At 43.9% G+C, this 24,279-nt stretch overlaps 1 protein-coding gene, 1 long non-coding RNA gene and 1 pseudogene across 2 annotated transcripts; 1 reads left to right on the top strand and 2 right to left on the bottom strand.

Moving 5' to 3' along the window:
• Positions 1-24,279, top strand: part of LOC102695046 (zinc finger protein 721-like) — a 1,154,024-nt pseudogene that overhangs the window by 33,040 nt on the left and 1,096,705 nt on the right.
• LOC138243325 (scavenger receptor cysteine-rich type 1 protein M130-like) lies at positions 3,301-8,623 on the bottom strand. Its single transcript, XM_069198890.1, has 4 exons — positions 8,605-8,623; positions 7,875-8,189; positions 6,789-7,091; positions 3,301-3,398 (listed from the first exon to the last, which is right to left on the bottom strand). Exons 1-4 carry the CDS (start codon positions 8,621-8,623, stop codon positions 3,301-3,303), a joined length of 735 nt encoding a protein of 244 aa, XP_069054991.1.
• On the bottom strand, positions 9,309-12,199 carry LOC138242918 (uncharacterized). The gene is made up of 3 exons (XR_011191793.1): positions 11,896-12,199; positions 10,014-10,328; positions 9,309-9,397 (listed from the first exon to the last, which is right to left on the bottom strand). It is a non-coding gene; the product is annotated as an uncharacterized lncRNA (long non-coding RNA).

Raw genomic sequence — 24,279 nt, 5'->3', positions numbered from 1 at the left:
TTTCCAGACACCACAACTATTCACAATGAATTGTTATCAATACATGTCTTAATGAAACGTGTAATTTATTCATAATTAACTTTAATATCCATCTTTATAAGTAGTTGTACTGTATTACATGTACAGTCTTTAATATGCGATAGTGAATTATCAGGTATCCTGGGGAGGGAAGAAAACTGAAATGAAGGAAATACATATTTAAAGGGGGTGTATGTCTTAAATGTGTTCTGTCATATCTGGGAGTTTGAATAGACTTGTTGTATAATTTATTGTGATTTCACTCTATACTTGTGTTTCTCAGGAGAAAGTAGTAACGTTGGGGATTTGAGGGTACAAAAAATATGTTGTACTGTACTGGCAAATGTAAGGTTATGTTAAAAAAAATGTATTACCCTTTTGAACATGATTATTAGACACCTGTTGAATCTCAACCGGGGTTTCTTGAGAGATCGTTCAGTGAGATAGCCCTCCCTCTGGACTCTGCACTGAGCTGAAAGCTACGTGAGCTCCTCACTGCTTGTCCTGTACTGTTACCTGTGCTCTCGTCTACATTATCTACGTGCAGCACAGCGCCAAGAACACCATTAACTTTGTGACGGAACGTGCTTAAGAGTGCTAAAACATTCCTAGAACAAGTTGGAAAACTGAGGGACAAAAGACCATCTACTGTAAGTGGACAAAGACTACTTATTTTTTATTGATACTTTTAATATCTGTTGACAATCATTATGCTAAAAAATAAAGACCCTGTGCTCAAGTTGATGATATCCCCACGCTGTTGCAGGAAGTCCTTATAGAAATTGTTACAACAACGCAAGTCCTTATACTCAAAAAGCCGATGGGCGGGCGAAAATAAAAAATCAGGCTGGAACAGTTCAATCGAGATGACAAATCCACATCGCAAAGGCACAAATGAGGTCAGAAACAAGTGAGAGTCCAGGAAGCAACGATGAGTTCAAACCAAAAGAAGAAGAGTACGCCCACTAGGAAGCTCCAAAGAGAATCTGATTTAGTGCGGGAAAAGAGGAGGGTTAAAGTAGTGACGGGAGTGAAAGGCGATAGGAATATTAGTTGCGGCGTGAGCATCTGTTTAAGTGGGTGTGCGTGGGAATGTGAAGGCGTTTGTTAGAGCGGGTGGAATGCGTGACCGTGTGAGTGCGTGCGGAAATTCGTAACAAAATCATACTTTAGAAATTACATGCAGATAACAAAAATGGTTTAAAAAACTTTATTGCAGAGCAAAATTTTAATAACAATCAAATCAGTTACAATCAAAAGTGGTACATTCAGAATTATACATCAATTAATGTTTTTTTTTCTAATTTCTGAAACATAAAATTATAAAAAAGAAGAAAGACTGAGCAGAAATGGGATGTTCAAGCCTCCGTTTTGTAAAACACAAACTGTAGACACAGACAGTGAGGACTGTATGGAAACAGTGAAGTGGACTCAGGACACAGACAGTCTCAGTGTGGAAACAGTGGAGTGAAGTGGACTCAGGTCACAGTGTCAGTGTGGAAACAGTGGAGTGAAGTGGACTCAGGTCACAGACAGCGTTGGTGTGGAAACAGTGGAGTGAAGTGGACTCAGGTCACAGTGTCAGTGTGGAAACAGTGGAGTGAAGTGGACTCAGGTCACAGTGTCAGTGTGTAAACATTGGAGTGAAGTGGACTCAGGTCACAGACAATGTCAGACAGTCTCAGTGCTAAGAGCAGGTCTAAGACTGTGTGACTCTGTTGGTGAAGCTCTTCTGTGTCTAGACCTGCAGGAGGAGCTTCTCTCAGACAGCCCTGTCAGTCTCACAGCACCCATCCTCTCCCTGAAACTCGTCCCCAACATCATCGTAGTTAGTACTGTCAGGGGCAGGGGCTCCTTCTTCAGAGGGCAGTGTGTGCAGGACCCTGTCCACTCCAGGGCCAGTGTGGGTGACACCTGACCGAGAGACACAGATATTTTAGTTGATATACAGTAGAGTCATTCCTGTCCATCAGCTGTCCTCTGCCTGTCCCCGCTGAAGAGATAAAGCTGCTGAATACAGAATACGACCTACAGTTACATTTCTCTCTTTGTGAACCTGGATGTTACAAAATGAATGGCAATCTATCTCCCTGTTCTAAAAATGTTCCCACTGGCCAGGAGAGGCTGTTTTTAGCCAAGGGAATCTCAGAACAATTAAAGTTTCTAGAAACAACTAAAGTAAACTGAGGTAAACGTTATGGTTGCTTTGATCACTGAATCACACATCCCTACATCTTAGCATACATCTCCTTACTTTGAAGGCCCTGAGAATTGGAAATGTTGACAATAGCCAGGCGTATCTAGATTTTTGAAAACACTTCCATAGTCACAATAGTATAGTGAATGGATGTTTTAAGTTGTTGTAATAATCAGAGATTGGAACAGTACATTGTGAGAGTATTTGCTGATTTTATGAACCAATCTAAATAATATACAATTTATTGATAGAAGCATGACATGATCTGCAGTGATACAAATGGCTGTTAGTGGAGTAATGGTTGGAGTAAACAGAATAGTTGTTACAATATTGTAGTCAAAAGCCTTGAAGTAAGTTAGTAATTTTCCATATAAAATTAGGAAGAATTGATGATTTAGTGCAGATTTGACTTATGCTCATGAAGTACTAATTCTCTAAATACAGTGAGGAAATACTTTGACAGTATTTTCTGGATTTATTATTTCTCCCTGCAGTATTTCTTCCTGGTCTTGGGGATTCTGAAGCTTTGTTCTGCCCAGACCTCACTCTCTCAGAATTGATTGGCTGCTGATCAATTTAAATCATCTGATTGGCTAGGTGTGACAGTAGGTAGGTTTCAAAGAGACTCTGATCTATGAGATCTGACACTGTAGCAGTACAGTCTCTCAGCCTGTATTGGCTAATATTGATCCCTGCGGGACAGAGCAGAGTGAAGCCACTACTACTGAAAAATGCCTGAAGCCCCCTTGTCTTGGATGAGAGTGGCACAGAGATGGATTACTGGGGGTTATCTTCCCATCCCTGAACTACATCACCCACACTGGCTGTAGCCCCATTTACCTAAAGTGGTGCGTCCCTCACTGTCCCCCACATCATGTATCCAGAGGGTGTCTCGTCAGAGAGGAGTCTCCCTGTGAAACGAAGAGCAGGTCAGTAATGGCTCTGTCATTCTGACACAAACTGGCCTGTAAGAGAGCTCTTCTCTTCCAGTTAGTGTTTATTTGCTGGTGTGAAATTAGGTTGTAACTAATTTCTAATGACAAAGGTTAGTGCAGGCTGGTACAGGGCATACTCATAAGTCTTATTTATAATAACTCACCTGTCACAGTGTCTGGGCTCTGGGGCGAAGTTACAGCATCATCATAGTGCTCTGGAGCCTCTTCTTTCACAGAGCACATCTCTCCTGAACCACACAGAGACAGGTTCACTGTTACAAATCAGATTTAACCTGTTAGTCCGGATCACGGTAACCGAGGGGCACTCCTGTCTCCCCAGATGACACTTTATATTATTAAGATAAATGCGGGATAAACAATGTTTGTTTGAAACCACTCCACAAATTTTCTCACATGCACGTATTCTCCAATATCACCACCTGAGCGAGGGCAGAGTGCAAGACCCGGAAATATATAGCCCAAGGGAAAGAGAGGGACCGGAAGGACAGCAGGCAGGAAACTAGGGACAGGACAGAGAAGGAGCACCCTCTGGCTGCAGAGGGCGTGACAGTACCCCCCCCTTCATGGGCGGCTCCTGACGCCCATACAAATAAATAAGCTGCACAGCAATGGGGGGAGGAAAAACCTCATTTAACTGAAAAGAAACCTGCGGGAGTCCACGGCTGGGAGCTACCCCCTCCTCCGGGGTAAAAACCTTTATTGGGTGGAGGAAGGGGGTCGAGTAGAGCTCCGGAGACTTAAAACAAAAAAGTACACAAGCACAAACACAACAGACAAAAACCTGGGAAAGACCAGGGAGACAAACCACAAAAAACAGATAGCAGGGGGGACCAAAAAGGAGGGGAAACCAGGAAGAAAAAAAATCAAAACAAAAGGCAAAAAACAAGAAAAAACAACAAAAAACCCCGGGGAAAAATACCGCAGACTGGGCAATGGGCACGTTCACATTCTAACGCTGATATAGGAGTGGACAATCTGAGGAAAGCCAGACCGTAGTCGCTCACAGACACAGATTCCCGGAGTGATATCCAGTGAAAAGAATGGAGGAACGGCAGAACTCACCAAGCTGATGCTGATATCGGAGTGGACAACCCGAGGAAAGCCAGACCGCAGTCCGCTCACAGACACGGATGCCCGGAGTGATATCCAGCAATCAGAATGGGAGAGCCAGCTCAACATTCAATCACTGATATCGGAGTGATCTACCCGAGGAAAGCCAGGTGCAGGACCCGCTCACAGGCACGGAAGATCGGAGTGATATCCAGCGATTAGAATAGAGGAACCGACTAATAATAAACAAAAAAAAATAGCCCAGAGCAAGAGAAAAAAAAAACTGCGGCAAGACAAAAAGCGCCGCTCGCGGGGTCAGAAGGTGGCTAAGTATTCTGTCACGGATGTCCGAAGGGACTAACCGTGGGGAGCAGGAGAGCGGAAAAAGACCCATATGCGTAGCAGCGAGACGGGAAAAAGGCCCGGGCTCGATAGTGCAAAGAGTTCAGGAATGCTGTATAGAAACCTATGCCCTCAGGGAGCGGACGTGGGGCGCCCTGGTGCTAGGCGGGTCTCAGGACATCAGAACGTCAATGCTGAGCGAGGGCAGAGTGCAAGACCCGGAAATATATAGCCCAAAGGAAAGAGAGGGACAGGAAGGACAGCAGACCGGAAACTAGGGACAGGACAGAGAAGGAGCGCCCTCTGGCTGCAGAGGGCGTGACAGATAAGGAGGGAGAGATTTCTGCTGCGGTGCACTGCTGATGCTCTCCGAAGACCGGCTAGTTAGTGTTGCCTGAACTAGCGAGTTTGTGCACAGAAGAAAAGTGACTGCAGGTCCAAGAAGGTCACACTCTTTAGACAGGAAGAAGACCGGTTCGTTCCTGATGTAGCCCTAGTTCTGAATACTGATTCAGCTGTCCACAGTTCCGACCGTAGTTCACTTGTTGATCAGGTGAGCTTTCGCAGTGGGTTCACGAGCCTTGCTGCTGGGCTAACCTTGGGTGGATCCTTTGGTTATGCGTTGGCAACCTCTGTTCTCGACTCTTAGAACAAAGGAAAGTCCTGCACTCGGACACACTGGCCGTTACGTGGTGGTCCGAGCCGAGTCTGAGAATTTCCAGGAGGAGCTGAGTCTGAGAATGTCCAGAAGGCTCGCTGAGGAAGCCCTGTGCTGCTTGTTTTACCTGGAGGAACTACAGTCGTTCATTGGATGAAAGTTTCATGGGCATCAGAGACCCACGTGGGGTTAACCTGCCCTACCAGGTCCTGATTAGCTGATGATAAGTAACAATGCACTCTGACCTTAGAGTTGTAAACAACTTTGGATGAGACTCCCTTGGAATCTCACAGACAGTAAGGTGCCAGAGATGACCATTTGTTAGGGTGGTTGATGTGTCTCAGCCTTTGGAGTTGTTCCTTATCAGGCAAGGGAGCAGCAAACTTAATTCCTGTATTTTTAATAAGCCTTGCTGCTACATCAGTAATGGGCAAGGCTAAACAGATATTGTGTGACTCAAGATAAACACCACAAATACAGAACATTATTTGCTAGGGATAAACAATATTAAATCACTTTTACACTTTTACAACTAGTGCTCTTTGGCAACCGCTACCTGTTGTGTACAGATCGAACATTACTTTCTCTTCAATTAAGACATTTAAAATTCCCTTGAAACTCCAAATATTTTATTTGTTTTTGTCTTTGATAATAATGATAATAATGACAAGCATGTTAGTCTCAAACATCATTTTTAGATTGTAATAAGAGCCACTAGGTACAGTTTTTGTGAAACTAATCAATTGTTGATGTGTTTAGGTGTTTAGGTGCCAATGTTTCCCCCCCTGTTTTGTGCAGATTTATGTTAAATTAGCTTCTGGGCCATCCCATCATAATCCTAACCTTCACAATTTTACTGTCCACAACAGACTGTGGTCAAATACAGTGAAACACTGGGCTGTCTGTAATCTAGTCATGATCTCTTTCCCCTGTTTTTTCTGATAATAATGAAAAGCATGTTAGTCACAAACATCATTTTTAGATTGTAATAAGAGCCACTAGGTACAGTTTTTGTGAAACTAATCAATTGTTGATGTGTTTAGGTGTTTAGGTGCCAATGTTTCCCCCCCTGTTTTGTGCAGATTTATGTTAAATTAGCTTCTGGGCCATCCCATCATAATCCTAACCTTCACAATTTTACTGTCCACAACAGACTGTGGTCAAATACAGTGAAACACTGGGCTGTCTGTAATCTAGTCATGATCTCTTTCCCCTGTTTTTTCTGATAATAATGAAAAGCATGTTAGTCACAAACATCATTTTTAGATTGCAATAAAAGCTACTAGGAGCAGTGTTTATGAAACCAATCAATCATTGACGTGTTTAGATGTCAATGTTTTCCCCACCTGAAGACAGATTTATGTCAAATTAGCTTCTGGGCCATCCCACCATAATTCTGACCTTCAGTGTCTTACTGTCCAACACAGGGTGTGATCAAATACAGTGTAACACTGGGCTGTCTATTTCATTTATCAGTCATGATCTCCTTCCCCTTCACCCTCTTCTTCATATACACACACATCCAGCCCCTGACGACCCTCAGACAGGTGGAAGAGGGAGTTCTTACCTGAGCAGGTGATCAGAGCCACTTCTGAGTCTGTGCACTGGTTCTGATTCCAGGCAGAGGAGGGGCAGTGCCATAGCGTGGAGTCGTGAGGGCGACATTTAAATTCATCAAGCCAGTGAGGAGCGGAGTCCCGTCTGGGGGCTGAATCGACGACACGCCCACTCTTCCCACAGCTCAGCTCCTGACAGATCAGACTCACTGTGTCCTCACTCATGCTATTTGAGCACACGTTGCCCCAGGTGCCATTGTAGAACACCTCCAGCTGACCAGAACAGCCCTCGGCCAGTCTCAGCTCCTTGAACTCTGGGGACACACAAGTGGACAGACTGAGAGAACCCTGCTCTGAACTGACACAGACTTTCTAGATTAAAGACCTCAGATAGAAACAGTGTGTCTGCGAACTACTGTGACATTAGGATATCATAATCTTTTTTCCCAAAATCATATTAATGTAATGTAATGGAATGTTGTTTTTCAATAAAAAACAATGCAATGGTGATATTTGTTAAAATTAGTGCCAACATCAGCTTGTAAATTTTCTGTAAATTACAATCCAAATTGAGAATCTTTTGATTATGTTAAGACTTGCATCATCCAGGTGGATGCTGCACATTGGTGATGGTGGAGGGGAGTCCCCATTACCCGTAAAGCGCTTTGAGTGAAGTGTCCAGAAAAGAGTTATATAAGTGCAAGCAATTATTATTATTATTATTATTATTATTATTATTATTATTATTAAGCAGCCCATTAAAAATACAATTACAATTACAATACTATTTCAAATTCAAGTTCAGGTTTATTGTCATTATACTTATATACAGGTATATGGTATAACGGAATGCTGTTTAGCTAGCTCTCAGACAATACGGAGTACAAACAAAAAACAACAGTACAATTGTGTAATAAAAGAAAGACAGAGACAACAGGCTGTGTGCAAAAACAGCAACAGGCAATGTGCAAAACAACAACAATTTGTTTTCACATTACTGTCCCTGCTCTTGTCTTGAACTGGGGATACTGTACTTGCTCCTGGCACCAAACACGCTGTTGTATGAATACAGTCTTGGTGTGATTGGAGACCTGTACCTGAACACACCACTCCCACGTCCTCCTTGTGTCCACACTCATGCTGTCCCCACCCTGCTGAGGGACACTCCCACAGAGATGACTCGTTCCCCAGACAGCCCAACTCGTCCAGCCAGATGGGTCCAGTTCCCTGGCTGAAGGAGGCCGGCACTGGGGCACTGAGGGCCGCCCCACACTGGAGCTGCCTGCACACCACCTGAGAGTCTGCCAGGTCCCAGGAGTCATCACAGACTGTCCCCCAGGATCCATTGTGATAAACCTCTAGCCTCCCAGCATAGTCGCTTCCTCCTCCAACTAGCCTGAGGGAGTGCTGGTCTAGGAGCAGAGAGTCAGAGGTCAGTGCAGTAGATCTAAGAGATCACTGTGACCTCTAGTGGGAGATAATTTGCTGAACATCAGCTAAGGGACAGCAGATGCAGTGCAAGCAGCTTTTATGTCCTGCTGCCTGACTGTGTGTGTTAGAGAGGTTGAGTGGAACAGTGTTGAAAACCTCCACACACACCTGCTGCCTCACAAAGCCACAGTCTGAGATGAGTAACAGAGATGCCAACACACACTGAGAGCCCTGGAGATACAGAGCAAGGACCGGTTCATACCTGGTGTTACTGAGGAAGGAACAGAGGAAGATGGGATACCTATCAAACACACAGAGAGAGAAAGTGGAGTGTGAGCTGTGTGTGAGAGGAGCAATTTAACACCAGCAATGAAACTACAATAAAACAGAACTGACTAATGACAAAATGAGTCATCATTCTCACTTTACCATTTCCAAGTGAATCGTTGCTACTTTTCGAGTCTGTAAAAGAGAAGGAAGGAGCTCGTTACCGTCCACAGGATTGATCTTTCACCAGTGGAGTGTCGTGTCAGTTGTGTGTGTGGCACAAAAATTACTTCTATTAACCTTGAGCTCCGGATTCTCACTTTCTCTTTTGTGCAGTACCCTGCTTACTTGTGCTCTGGGTTAATTAATGGATTATTACAGATATCAGGCAATTACATATAATATAATATAATATAATATAATTACAGTATACTGAGTTCCAGGACATTCTTTCATCGGTGATGTGAATAACAAAGAAAATTCTGTATTTTTAGTGAAAATACACTGAAATGCATTAACAAATAACATTTGGGCATCTCTATCATTTTACTGGCTGTATGTAACAGAGCAGTTATTTGGTCAGTCATGAAGACAGTGTGCTGCTGTGTGTAAACACATGATTTTTAAAAACTTGATTCTCACCAGAGCAGATGACTGCTGCGTCCTGTCCATGAGAGCACCCTGCTCTGCCCCACCCTGCACTCAAACACATCAGCCCTTACTGGCCCACTGCCCTGTCCAAACCAGGCCTGTCCTGGAGCTGCTACAGCCTCCCCACAGCCCAGCTGCTGGCAGAGAACACTGGCATCTCTCAGGTCCCAGTACTGGTCACACACTGTCCCCCAGTCGCTGAAGAGCCACTGTAACTCCACTCGGCCAGAGCAGGAATCTGAGCCATTAACCAGCTTGTACCCTGTTTATCCTGCAGACAGGACAAGGGGAGAGAGAGCAGACACAGTGTCATAACACAACAATATCCTGCAACATCTAGCAGTTATCCTCAACTCACCTTCAAGTATACAGTAAACCCTCAACATAACATCACTGATGAATGGAACTCTAGAGCTCTTCACTGATTAAATCCACAGTACTGACTCAGACAGAGTTATACTAACACTGATGAATGAGGCTTATTCAGCTCTTTACTGATTAAACAGCTGTGTGAATTCAAGGGCAGAACAGAGCGGGTCCAAGTTATATTTGTTATTTCTGTTTTTCTTTTAGAGAACAAATCTAAACCATTTTACATATAATTACCATTACTCAGCCTTAATTTTACACTTCAAGAAAAAAAAAAACTGGATGAGACACTCAGAGCCCCTGTATCAAAAGACACAGGGCTGCTGCTGCTGCTGTATTGACATTGAATCAGGGGAGGGGTTATAGAGCAAAGACTACTGGGAAGGACATGCTGCAGATTTATGTTGCAGTGAGCAGGTGACTGGCAGGAGTTGAGTGTTGTCTGTCTTTCCTAAACTTCTCTTATTTCACTTAGGAACTACATTAAAAATAAATGGAATCAATTATCCTGCTCTTACCAAAACATACCAGTCCCACGTTGTTCTCATGCGTGCAGTTCTGTGATTTTGTGGATGACTTTGGACAGGAGAAAATCTGAGATTCGTTGCCCTGGCACTGGAATTCCTCTGTCCAGACCTGTCTCCCCCCTTTCCCAAAATGAGCCCCCTTCAGCACCTGTGAGGGAATCCCACAGCCCAGCTGTCGACAGACAACTTCTGCGTCCTGCCAGTCAAAGTCAGAGTCACACACTGAGCCCCAGGTCTCTCCGTGCTGCACTTCCACTCTTCCAGAGCAGAGATTATTGCCTTCAACCAACCTGACCCCTCGATGAGCTGGAATATCAGAACAATAACAGAGATCACTGTCACTAACCAGTGTGACACCTCAATGAGCAGGGATATCAGAACAAAGAAACAGATCACTGTCCTTGACCAGTCTGACCCCTTACATGCACTCTAGAAAAGACCAAGACTGTCACAGCCTGGTTCTGCTGGAGCAGGACTGTCTAACCTGGGCACTGACAGACACTCTGGACAAGACCAGGACTGTCACAGCCCAGCACTGATGGAGCAGGACTGACTGACCTGGGCACTGACAGACAATGTGGACATGACCTGGATTCTGTTTCTTCACATGAAAGCAGATCTCAGTGAAAGACACACTGTAATTTAATTCAGCACTATTCACACACACCAGGGTCTAGCAGTCAGCTACTGGCTATAGTTCATTGCAAGAAAATTCAGGAACATCAGATACCCATAGATGCCTTTAAAGGCTCTTTAAGTGCCAATCTTTAAACTTTAATTCATCATCATGAGTATGGTTCAGTATAACCCAACCTATTTTCCAATATGACAGAGGAGGTAAGAGGTTAGACGTCCAATCTTCAATAGCAAAATCATTGAACAACTGGACTGAGCCAACAGAACTTGATCTTGTTCATTTATACTTATATACAATTCAGTATTGAGAGCTCATTGCACAAATCAATTCTGGGCTCATTTGTATCAGACTGACAGTTACTCAACCACCAAAAGTCTGCCCTTTGGCCAGCTGATACAGCACCTGAACACAGAACACACTGTAGCACCAAGCTCTAGAACACTGAGTCCAAAATATCATGAAAACACATTAAAACACACCTTAAACTGGCCAGATCACTGACACTGAAACACCATTAAAACACACCTGATATTGACCAGATCCACTGACACCTGGAGAGAAGGCAATTCACCCCACAGCACACCAGAACCCCAGCATACTCTAGCCTCTCCAGTGTTTAAACAGTAAGGGCAGACAGATAACTAAATATAGACTCACTGACCACAGTCTGGCTGTTTAAACTGACCAACACCCAATGTCCAGGGAAGACAAGGTGAACTACATGCTCAGATAGTCTCAGACACTTCCAGTTATCCTGCTGTACAAACACATGAATGAGAAAAATGAGTTTTCCCAAACTGAAGAGTCATGTGCTGAATTTACACTTTATCCTTCATATAGTTATAGAATATAATTATCAGTAAATTATAATTTATGTATGACATATATTTATTGCTTATATTTATAAATACTATATGATTTGTGTTTTAAAGGATTTATTTGTATGTTTATTAAGAATATTCCTAGCTAATAGTAGACAGTAAGAGAGCAGGAGGAATAACTGTAGGGAAAAAGTTAGTGAGAGCTGGTTGATAATTTATATGGTTTGGATTTATAAATAAAGGCACACAGTGACAGTGTGGAGTGTTCTCAGTGAGCAGGTCTCAGCAGGACAGGAGCAGTGGGAATGGGATGATGGACAGATGGATCATGATGATGGACTCTAGATCAGTGAAGGAGTTTTAATTGTCCTCAGTGCTGGAGGCTGAAAAGATGAAAAGATTCTATGTCTCCTACCTGAACAGATCACTCCAGCATCAGAGTCATGGGAAGCGCCATAGTGTTTCACTTCAGTTGTTCTGCAGTGCCTCAGCGCAGACTCTGAACCTCTGCAGGAGACCAAGCCTAGCAGGACTGATCCAGATCCTGGTCCGAAGTGAGATCTTCCTGGTGCTGAAATAGCAGATCCACAGCCTAGCTGTCTGCACACCACTGTAGCATCATCCAGATCCCAGATAATACTGCGAACTGCCCCCCACTCTCCTTTATAGTGAATCTCCACTGTCCCCTCACAGGGACTGGCACCATTAGCCAGCCTCACATCAGCACTGCCTGCGGAGAGAGAGAAAAGTATCATTACCATGTTTACAGGATATTTTGTATATTTATACTGCACATACTCAAAATGTGTCAGACATTGAAATTTACTTTAACCTGTTTGACTGGATTGCTAGTCCATCTTCCTGTGAACTAGAAACTGGGGACACACAGAAGGTGGAACACAGAAAATCTAATATCATTTCAGACTGTATGAGATAGTAGATAATCTACTAGCACAGTGACTATAAGAAGGGAGAGATTCTGGAGAGTTTAGCAGCACAGTGACTGTGTCACGTAACACCAGGCTAGGGGAGGTAGGAACCTGTGCGTGGCAATTCAGGTATCTGTGGTTCAGTGCCAAAATGAGGGACGAAGACATGGTCTTGGACAAAAGCTAGGAGGTCAAAAAGCCGGGAAGGTTCCGAGAGCAGAAGGTACAAAAACGGGAGGCGGAGTCGTAGTCGAGGACAAGTGAAGAGTTGAATTGCCGGGAGAGTAGAAATCATAAGACTAGGACTGGGAACGTACAAGTACGGAGCTCTACAAGTATGGAGCTCTTGTACTAAATATATTATTTTGTAGAATAGGTTTGTTGACTGGGTTTTGGAAAGAAAGAAGGGTCTTTATAGGAGATGTTTAGGGTTTGAGGTGACTTTTACCCTTTGTAATTCTTTTTAAAAAGAAGGCAATATGTCAGCTGAAGCCGGAGTGAGAACTGTGATTCTCACTGAAGAGAGTAACAGATGCCAAAGAAGTCAACCTGAGACAATCTCTCCAGGAAAGTTTTTACAGAAGGACCTGTGTGTTTCGGTAGAGAATGTGAATTGTTTAATTCTGCCCACATTTATTTTAACTTTTGTCTGTCTGCTCAGCCTGCTTTACTCAGAGCTCTTGGCTCCAGTATCCTTCTACCAGGTCAGTGCAACAGGCATCAAAATATATGTATTTAGTTAAACTAATAAAAAAAGATCAAATAGACCAAATGGCTCCTACCTGAGCAAAGCAGGGACACTTCCTGTCCATCACTACAGTTGATTGTCTGTGGAGAACTGCAGTTCACCAGATGAGTCTCATCCCCAGAGCACTGAATACCTGTCAGACACACAGCACTGTCACTGTCCCATACAGAGAGGAGATATAGACTTGTCCTACAGAGCACTGAATACCTGTGATACACACAGCACTCTTACTGTCCCATACAGAGAGGAGTTATAGACTTGTACTACAGAGCACTGAATACCTGTCAGACACACAGCACTATCGCCTGTACCATATACAGAGGGGAAATACATTTCCACTACAGAGCCACAGCCCAGCTGTCTGCAGACCACAGAGGCCTCTCTGTAGCCCCAGGAGTGCTGGAGGAGTGTCCCCCAGGTGCTGTTGTAGTGAACCTCCACCCGGCCATCACAGTGACTCTCTCCTCCTGACGGCCGGACTCCACCATCTAGAGCTGACAAGGATGAATCTAAAAAATAAATGAACATCACGTTTTATTGTCAGTCAGATATCAGTACCATAAAAGCAGCCCACGGAGATGGAGAATTTGTTTTGTCCAGGTGAAAGGATGGAAAATTTGTTCATACCTGACTGATTTCACTGTTATCTTTTGGTAAAATTAACATGACACATCCATGTGTTCAACCTCAAGAAGCATTGTTTTTAAATAATAATAATATCACTTTATTAACCCTATACAATGTCTTGCATTAGGAATTATCTTTTCACATATCCCAGCTTGCTCTCCATGAAACACAAACAGACAGGGCGAGAGCATGGGGTCAGAGCACAGGGTCTGCCATTGTACAGCACCCCTGGAGCAGTTGGGGTTACGGGCCTTGCTCAGGAGCCCAACAGAGTAGGATTCCTCTGCCAGTCACAGGATTTGAACCAGCAACCTTTCAGCCATAGGCACAGAGCCACCACTCCACCCAATGTTAGTTATTAACAGTTTTTCAACAAAATGTTTGGACATCATGTTTCATTTATTGGATGGCATTGTGGTGCAGTAGTTAACATTGCTGCCTCACAGCACTAATGACCTGCATGTTCTTCCCATGTTCACGTGGATTTCCTACCACAGTCCAGAAACATTCTGACAGGTTATTTAGATTTTGGGATAACTGCCCCAGGTATCGGTGTGTGTTTGTGTCTGTGTGTGCACTGTGACGGACTGGTATCACTTTCTCCTGTTGCTTGCTTGGGTAGGCTCCAACTCCCCCATGACCCTAAATTGGATGAAGCTGTTAGAAAATGGTTGGAATTTCAATTTAAAAGACAATTTTTCACTAGGATCCAACAGATTGATGGAAGTGGAGCACCAGCAATGTGTCAAAATCACACTGCTCTCCCCCATGTAGAGACAGCACAGTGTGAGAGACTGCTCTCATTGCCCCGGCACTCAAACACATCAGCCCATACTGGTCCACTGCCCTGTCCAAACCAGGCCTGTCCTGGTGCTGCTACAGCCTCCCCGCAGCCCAGCTGCTGGCAGAGAACACTGGCATCTGTGAGGTCCCAGCACTGATCACACACAGTCCCCCATTTACTGTCGTACTGCAGCTCCACTCGTCCAGAGCAGGAGTCCGAGCCATTCGCCAGCCTGAACCCTGTGTATCCTGCAGATAGGAGAGAACTTCATCAGCATGACACCATAACAGGGCACATGAAATACAACAATAAAAAAAAAATAAATAAGATGAAAAAACTGTAACATCCAGCTCTCAGTGACTGGGAGACCAACAGAAAGCTTTGACTAAGAACACATATTGTGATGCCATGTTAAGGCTTCTTCAAGACGTGTTACTTTTCCCAGGGACTCCTTTATTTTTGCCAAGCTTTCCCAGTACCTAAGATAGTGATGTGAAGCTCACAGGAGACAATGTGCTCCCTGCTCCAGGCCTGATGAAACCAGGAAGGACAACCAGGAGAAAAAGACACAGACCAAATACTGCCCGATCATCAGCCTCCAGGCTGAAGGCTTTCACTTTTATTTTTCATCACTACAACCCCAGCCTTACACCTGAAGAAGAGCGTTGTGTTATGCTCCCACCTAGCCTTCCCAAAACTTAGAGAGTGTGCAGGTGTGCCCGTTGTGGCTAACAATGAGCCGCAAAAAAAACAAAAACAAACAGCACTTGTGCCGGTCTGTGTCTTCTAGGATATAATCCCAGCGAACTCTTGTTTTTATGTCCACTATAACTACGCTGGGCAAACGTTCTGAGGTCAAATTCTTCCAGCACGGGGGTACCTGTAAAGCGGAGACGACTGCACCGACATTTTTTGGCGTGCCTTCTCTTTAAAGCCCTGGCCAAATATGAAGACAATAAATAATTTCCTAAGATACGCGATTAAAATATAAATAACTAAAAATTTGAATCTCCTGCGGAACACATTCCATAAGAATCAGCGGTTTTACAGTATATATCGCCTTTAAAGGTGGCTTCTCAAAACGCTTTACGGGATAAAAACAACCAGAACAGCAGCAACAACAATATTGTATTTCGTTGCATTTTGAAAACCAAGTAATAACTTAACTATACAGTACGTGCAAACGTTTCGTATGTCGTGAATGCCTGCGTACCCATAAGTATCTTCGTTATACACAAGTTATAGACTTGTCCTACAGAGCACTGAATACCTGTTAGACACACAGCACTGTCGCCTGTCTCATACAGAGAGGAGTTGTATATTTGCACCACTGAGCCACAGCCCAGCTGTCTGCAGACCACAGAGGCCTCTCTGTAGCCCCAGGAGTGCTGGAGGAGTGTCCCCCAGGTGCTGTTGTAGTGAACCTCCACCCGGCCATCACAGTGACTCTCTCCTCCTGACAGCCGGACTCCACCATCTAGAGCTGACAGGGATGAATCTAAAAAAATGATAATCAAGATTATTTTCAGTCATACATCAGTAAAACAAAACAAACTCACAGAGGGGTTATCCGGAATATTATTTTGTAAAATTATCTTGATACAACACAGCTTATTATGTCTGAACATAGTGTTTTAAAAATAGTGATAATATTTTTTTTAAATATTCTTGCTTAAGACGTTTGCTAGGGTGTGAAATTCTAATATGACACTTACTCTCTCTTCTAATACTATACTCTCTTCTAATACTGTAATTATTACATATATGAATATATAAATATTCACTGGCTGATGACAACTGTGCACATCTTTTCTTTTTGCCCTCCTTCACCTCAACTGCCTTCTTGCAGAAGCTCTTTAGATCATTCCTAATGAGTGAGGATGGTTATGACAGCACTGGGCAGGTGAGCTCAGCTCACTGGGACACTAAAAGGAGCACAACCTGTAGTGTGGACATCTGTGGCAGAGAGGTTGGGAATGAGGAATATGAATGTGAACTGGCTTGTTTGTTCAGTTACACAGGGTGGGTGCAGCTGGAATTAGCAGCTGAGTAGTGTCCTATAGAACAGCATGAATGTGGGTCATGGAAGCTAAATAGAAAGCAGATGTGGATAGATAAAGTGGATGGATCTTGGGAACACAGTTGTGCTGGAGCTCTGTGGAGATGAGAGAGGATTATGGGAACAGAAGGCGGAGAGAGAGGTGATCATGGTTGTACTGTGGACTGTGGGAAAGACAGCTGGGTGAGAGGTGACAACAGATGTGCTGGAGCTCTTTGGAGGTTAGGCCAGTTTGAAAAGTGAGAAATATTTAGTGATTCTGGTAAGAAGATTGCTTTTACTGGCATTTTGAACAGTTGGTCTGATATGCCTGACTTGGAGACCAAGACCATGTAAATGGATTTGGTTGCTTCATGAGCAAGTGGCAGAAATTTGGATTAGAGATCCTACTGATCTGTTATTTAAAGCTTTCTTAATTCTGAAAATGTGAATATGCATTGATTCTTACTAGAACAAATGACTCCAGCATCCTGCCCATGAGAGCAAGCAGCTCTGCCCCATGAAGAGACAGCGCACCAGGTGAGATGAGTCTCATTGCCCCAGCACTCAAACACATCAACCCCTCTTGATCCACTGCCTTGTCCAAACCAGGCCTGTCCTGGAACTGCTACAGCTTCCCCACAGCCCAGCTGCTGGCAGAGAACAGTGGCATCTCTCAGGTCCCAGTACTGGTCACACACTGTCCTGTATTCACCGCGGTACTGCAGCTCCACCCGGCCAGAACAGGAGTCAGGGCCGCCCATCAGCCTGTAGTCACTGTATTCTGCAGAGAGGACATGTCAGGATCCGTAAGCATTAACATCACTAGACTTTATACAAAGGACAGGAGAGTCAGGAGCTATACAGTATGAAATGTTATTAAGGTTGATTTTACAGAAGGTAGATTGTACAACAAACGTCTCATACATACGCATAATTATTGAATATTTAACTTCAAAACACAAGACCAATTATCTATCACACTGTGAGAAATAAAAATGAATCATGAAAAGTGGAAATCACATGACCACAAGACCACTGCCTGCTGCAGCTCACTGACTGATCCAAAGAAATTAGTTTTTTGGTTCAATATGCAGTGCTCTGAAATGCAAAATACAAGCATATTAAACTCAGGCAAATATTTTTTTTTAAAGTGATGAAACACTTTCTAAAAAGCAAGGACAAAACAAATCAGGACTTTACACCATTTTTTCTTTAGATATTTAATTAAACTAGATGATGACACAGTAGAAACACAATGCTCTCAAAGATCAGTGGGAAAGCTATGAGGAAGAAAAGTAATTATCCCACACTGCTCAGAATGTGATATTGAAGAGTTTATACAGCTGGGAATCAGTACAGACAGCAGTGCTCTCACCTGTACAGACCAGGCCGATGTCACTGCTGTGAGTGCAGCTCTGGTTCTCCCTGGTTGAGGTGGGACAGTCTTGGATTCTGGTCTCATTTCCCCGACACTGGATCTCCTCTGTCCTGATCAGCCCCTGTCCCTCTCCGAAATGAGCCCCTCTCAGCAAGTCTGCTGTGAATCCGCAGTCTAGTTTACGACAGACGACCTCCGCATCCTTCATGTCAAAGTCAACCTCACAGATTGTACTCCAGGATGTCCCTCGCAGAACCTCAACTCTGCCAGAGCAGAGACTCCTGCCTCCTATTAACTGCACCCCTGACATGTAACAAAACATTTGTACACATTTTAACAGTATTAGAGCACATTAACAGTGTGTATAATACAGTACATCAAAGTAAAATAAAATCAGATAAATTATATTCTTTAGATTACCTGTATTAAATCATTGTAATCCTCAATTTAAAAGATCTTAAAATCATCACTTGCATTTAATCTAAACGTTTCTGAGGTATTAATATGCTCGGTCACATTAGGAAAAAAAAGGAAAAATTAGAAACTCAGTTTTGAATTTAATATAAAGAGGGCAATAAAACTGCAGGGTAGAGGTGCAGAAGGATGGTGAAAAAATCATACTGCACCAAGGCCTTAAAAGAGAATAAAGGAGGACTGACATCTAGAAAGTCAGCAGGAGCAGCTCCTGTAGTCTCAACAACGGTCAGAGAAACTGAAAACTCATGAACATTTATGAATCATTTAAACTACATCACTCATAGAGCCCAGAGAACATTATTGTCACAGCCTGGCACTGCTGGAGCAGGACTGTCTGACCTGGCACTGACAGACACTCTGTACTGGACAAGGCCAGGACTGTCACAGCCTGGTACTGCTGGAGCAGGACTGTCTGACCTGGGCACTGACACACACTCTTGACAAAACCAGGACTGTCACAGCTTGGCACTGCTGGAGCAGGACTGTCTGACCTGGGCACTGACAGACAATCTTGACAAAACCAGGACTGTCACATCTTGGCACTGCTGGAGCAGGACTGTCTGACCTGGGCACTGACAGACACTCTTGACAAACCAGGACTGTCACAGCTTGGCACTGCTGGAGCAGGACTGTCTGACCTGGGCACTGACAGACACTCTTGACAAACCAGGACTGTCTGACCTGGGCACTGATTAAACAACAAACCTGAAATGATTGAATTACCCTAATGAGCCCAGAACTATTCTAATTCATATTTATTTGTATCCAATGTTGTGCTGAGATCTCATCTCTCAATTAAATCGGAGCTCTTCTGATCCAGGCTGACAGAGACAGAGAGAGAGAATCAGCCCCTGGGCCAACTGCTACTGCTTTTAGAGTGTCCTGTCTGTGTTTATACCTCTTACTCCACACAGGTAGAAAGACACAAAGTGACAGTGGGGAGTGTCGTCACAGCTCTCAGCAGGACAAGAACAGTGGGAATGGGAAGATGGACTGATTGACCCTGATGATCAACTCTAGATCAGTGGAGGAGTTGTAATTGTCCTCAGTGCTGGAGACTGGAGAGAGTTAGACTCCTGTCTGACACCTCACTCCAGCACCATCAACATTACTGACACATCAGTCTTACCTACCTGAACATCTCACTCCAGCATCTCTAGTGTGAGGTATATTATGGTGTTTCACATCTTGTTTTCCACAGCCTCTCAAAGAAGATTCTGACCCACTACAGGATATCAAACTCAGCAGGACTGATCCAGACCCTGGTCCAAAGTGAGCTCTATTTGGTGCTGAAAAAGCAGATCCACAGCCCAGCTGTCTGCACACCACCGTAGCGTCATTCAGATCCCAGTTTAAGTCGTCAACTGTCCCCCACTCTCCATCATGATACACTTCCACTGTCCCCTCACAGGGACTGGCACCATTCACTAGTCTCACATCAGAACTGCCTGGAGACAGAGAACATATTATTTCCATGTCTGGAGGAAATATTCTATATATGTATATATACATACTGAAAATATTTCAGTTAGTTAAATTTGCTTAAAGTTCTTGACTGGATTGATACTCCATATCCCTGTGAACTGGAAACAGGGGACATGCAGAAAGTTAACCACCTACTAATTCCACAAAGTCAACTTCTATTAAACACAGAAAGTCCACTATCTGCCATTTCAGATCCTTACTTTGTGTAAGATACTGGAGAGTCTTGCAGCACAGTGACTGTGTGTGAGATTCTGGAGAGTGTAGCAGCACAGCGACTGTGTGAGATATTGGAGATACAAGCAGCATAATGACTGTGTGTGAGATACTGGAGAGTCTACCAGCACAGTGACTGTGTGTGAGATACTGGAGAGTGTAGCAGCACAGTAACTGTGTGTGAGATACTGAAGAGTCAACCAGCACAGTGACTGCGTGTGAGTTACCGGAGAGTCTACCAGCACAGTGACTGTGTGTGGGATACTGGAGAGTCTAGCAGCACAGTGACTGTGTGTGGGATACTGGAGAGTCTAGCAGCACAGTGACTGTGTGTGAGATACTGGAGAGTCTAGCACACAGTGATTGTGTGTGAGATACTGGAGAGTCTAGCAGCACAGTGACTGTGTGTGAGATACTGGAGAGTCTAGCAGCACAGTGACTCTATGTGTGAGATACTGGAGATACAAGCAGCATAATGACTTAATAGCTATCCACAAATTGTCTGTCTTTCCTCCAGCACCTTGATGATTCTCCAACGCTCTTTCGTTGACCTCCTTGGATTCAAATTAATCTACCATGCCGACATTTCTTCCTCTCCTTTCCAACCTGCTGCATTATGCTGCTTTATAGTCAAGGTGTAACGAAGCATAGATCAGGACCCTTTGCAGATGGAAGAATCCGGAAGGGAGTGAGACACGGGGAGATGACGATGAGGAACTGAGCAGGTTGACGAACACCCTCAAGTGCAAGAAGTGGACTACTACTGTTGATCCTTGTGTGTTAAGGTGGTTCTTTATTTTATGCTACAAAATGATTCTCTACTTTCTTCCAAGTTCATACACCCATCAGTATTTCCACCCTGGAACACTCCCTTCATGATCTTCTCTCCCCTCTCGTTAACGACTTTCTTGATGGCCTCTGAATTATTTTTTTTTGCGCCATCAATTCCATCATTTTGTCCTGTCTTCCTCCCTCTATTGCTGAGCCTGAGATGATTGCTGCCTTGATTCAAGCTGAGCTGTGAAAGGCTTTCTCATTGGTCCCTCCTAGAGCATCCTTTTTCATCATACTGGATCAACCCTTTTGGTATCGCTACGCGTAAGCTTCCTGGTAGAAAAGTCTTATCACTTTAGATCTTAAATATTTAGAGTTTAAATCGCTCCCTCCACTTTTGTTTTCAGATTTTGAAATTTATCAATAAACACAACTCGATATCCTAGTTGGGGCTTTGCAATTATGTTATCCACATTATACCTCAAGGCAAATCTTTTTCTCAACTTCTGTCAGCTACTGTCAGCCTCTCTCAATGCCCACTTTATCAACTGATGCTCAAAAAGATATTAGAATGTGGATATTTCTCCCCCACTGGAACTGCCACTTTGTTTTGCAAGAACTGGTGTCCCACTCTGCACTACCTGTCCTTGATTGATGCTTCTCCTCTCAGTCTAATAGTAATATTCAATGCTCAATGGTTTTTCTAATTTCCAACCTCTCAAATCCAGGAGCTCTCTCTACATGCATGATCATCAGCCCTTCTGGAACTCTACCTTGTTGTTGCCATCCATGTCAGGGGAAATCAGAGGATGGGGGGAAGAAATAGAAATAAAACATTCTTAATTCATGCTGATAACAAATCCACCATTTTCATTACCGATAAAGGATGATCTTCTTCCCCCCAATTTCAAGCTTTTTGATCCTCATTTGCGCTGCCAGATTCTTGAAGGTAAATATATCAATTGTGTTTTTTTCCTATTAGACAGCTCTGAATTTGGTTACCGAGTAGCGGGTTCTGGAGAACTTGTTGTTGCTCTAAATCCTGGGATTCATGTCTTCACAGGTTTAACTCTGGGCGAATTTATTCTGGCTTTCTATTTTCAGGGATGTCATCTGTTCTTCCACTCTTCCAGGTGCCAGAAGTGGACAACTACTGCTGATATTTGTTTAAGTTCTTTGTTTATGCCCAATTAAATTCAGTCTATGGATTTTTAATTGAACCATTCTTCCTGTTCTAATTACAAGCCTCCTTCAACATCTCATACAGTTTTCTGTTACCCATACTTTGTATCTGGCAAGGAACACCTCCCTGGTCTTTCCAAAGCTGTAGCCAATGCTCTTTCTAGTTCACAGTAACCTAAACTCTTCTTGCTGATGTCCATTAAAGCTCTCTTCCTCTTCAAGTTCCTGAGTTCCACCATCTTCATGATCTACCCACACAGCCTACTCTTCTGCCTGAACTACATGCACTACCTTCTGCACATTCCACCAGCCACCGTCATCTCCATTTTAACCTCGCTATTCTGAATGTTTTTTTCCAAGTGCTACAAGATCTTACCTCCGGGGTTCAATTCCACCTCAGGCTTCAGTCTTTTCAATGTCCTAACGGCTTTATATTGCAGCACTCCATCTCGCAGTTCGTGGAATCCAGAGACAGGACCACCAAAAGCATCTTCTAGGAAACATACTGTATCTCCTCCAACAACCTCTGCATCTTACCCCCTTCTAGGATGTGTCTAAGTGCTGTAGATTCAAAGAGCCGCAGAATTCACCAGTTTCTCCATATTCTGTTTTCAAGAGTCACGTGTTTAATTCTGTGACCTGTCTCATATCCCAAACTTTAACTTTCATTTCTATGCTCTTCCAACCCAATCCAGTTCACTGTGGATCCTTCAGTAATCTGAATTGAAGCTGCCACCTACACTGCCCGAGCTCACTCGGATATTCAATTAAGACACTCAGCTGTCCTCCCTCCTCTGCAGTTGACCTTTACATTCTCTCAGGCATTTCAGCTACTCATTATCCCGGAGTGGATGCGATAGAATGCCCAGAGTGGGGGCGTCTGTTCCTCCGGACCACCAGAGGTTTTCCCTCTCCACAGGGTTTTTTCCAAGGGTTTTTTCCTCTCCACTGTGCGGTCAGGCTCACACTTAGCCTCTACGCATTTCTTTCCTGTTCTTTTCTCTTGCTTCTTTATTTTCTTATGCTTTGGCACACACTTTGTTTGTCCTCACAGGTGTTGGGAGAGAAAATGTTGGGCTGGGGCTCCATCTCTGGGGGGTAAGTGAAGCTCGCTTCCCCAACCTCTGGATGGCAGCACCACCTTGACCCTTTCTGGGGAGGTTCTCAAAAAGTGAGCCAGAGGGGACCCCAGCCACATTATTCTCGGTCCCCTGAGGGCTTATCCCAATTGCAGGGCGCCGCCTCAAATCCGACTCTCAGCAACTCAGGGGACTTCTTTTGTTTCCTTCTCAAGCAGCTTTCCTTTCATTCTCAACCCCTCAGCCGGCACCTTTCAATATATTTCCTCAAGTCGGGACACTCTTTCTCTTCCCCTCTTAAGGGATTCGTTCCCAGTCACAAAGCAGCACCTCTCATGCAACTCAAGGGGCTATCCCCTTTTTTCTATCCCCTGATACCAAGGCAGGAGCCTGGTTGCAAGGCAGCACCTCTCAAAGTGACTCTCAAAGAGTCAGGGGAGTCTTCCTTGCCTGAGGGCCTAGCTCCCAGTCGTGAGGCAGCGCCTCTCTGCCGACACTCCGGGAGTCATGGGTGTTTGTTTTTATGCTTCAGAGGCTGCCAAGTCAGCCAATCCACCTGGGTTCCCCCCTGCGGTCCGGGTGCTACTTTTCTCTACTTTACCAACCCCTGCTTCTCCCCTTGAAGTAATTATATATTAAAGCCCTGGAAAAATTGGTAGGATAACATCATATACCCTTTAGTAAAAGCAATTGTAAAGTTGTGCTGATGTAACTATTTACCTTCCAAATTACACAACAAGTCAGATGTTTTTTTGATATTATGATTTTAATCTAAATTAGTTATCATTTAGTATGTTGTGTGAAAAAAAGTCTCCTAAAAGTCTAAATTTATTATTATGTAGAACAGGTTTGTTGACTGGGTTTTGGAAAGAAGGGGAGCCTTTATAGGAGATGTTTAGGGGCTGAGGTGATTTTTTACACTTTGAAATTCTTTTTAAAAAGAGGGCAAGATGTCAGCTGAAATTGTAGTGAGAACTGTTGTGAGGATACCCAAATGTAGAGATATGGATCCTGTGCAGCCGCAGGAGTAGCCGGTAGACAAGGCAACAAACTATCCGAATCGAGAGGCGAGTTCGTGGTCA

Source organism: Lepisosteus oculatus, chromosome 14 (assembly GCF_040954835.1).
Source record: "Lepisosteus oculatus isolate fLepOcu1 chromosome 14, fLepOcu1.hap2, whole genome shotgun sequence".
Taxonomy (NCBI): Eukaryota; Metazoa; Chordata; class Actinopteri; order Semionotiformes; family Lepisosteidae; genus Lepisosteus; species Lepisosteus oculatus.
The sequence above is the reverse complement of the archived record's forward strand: the minus strand, read 5'-3'. Positions and strand labels throughout refer to the sequence as shown.

Excerpts from the sequence above, each read along its gene's own strand:
- LOC138243325 (XM_069198890.1), bottom strand. Across the intron at positions 7,092-7,874 it reads CGTGGGAGTGGTGTGTTCAG|AGTTCAAGGAGCTGAGACTG; the intron begins GTACAGGTCTCC and ends GTGTGTCCCCAG. Across the intron at positions 3,399-6,788 it reads GGCTCTGATCACCTGCTCAG|GAGAGATGTGCTCTGTGAAA; the intron begins GTAAGAACTCCC and ends TGTGTGGTTCAG.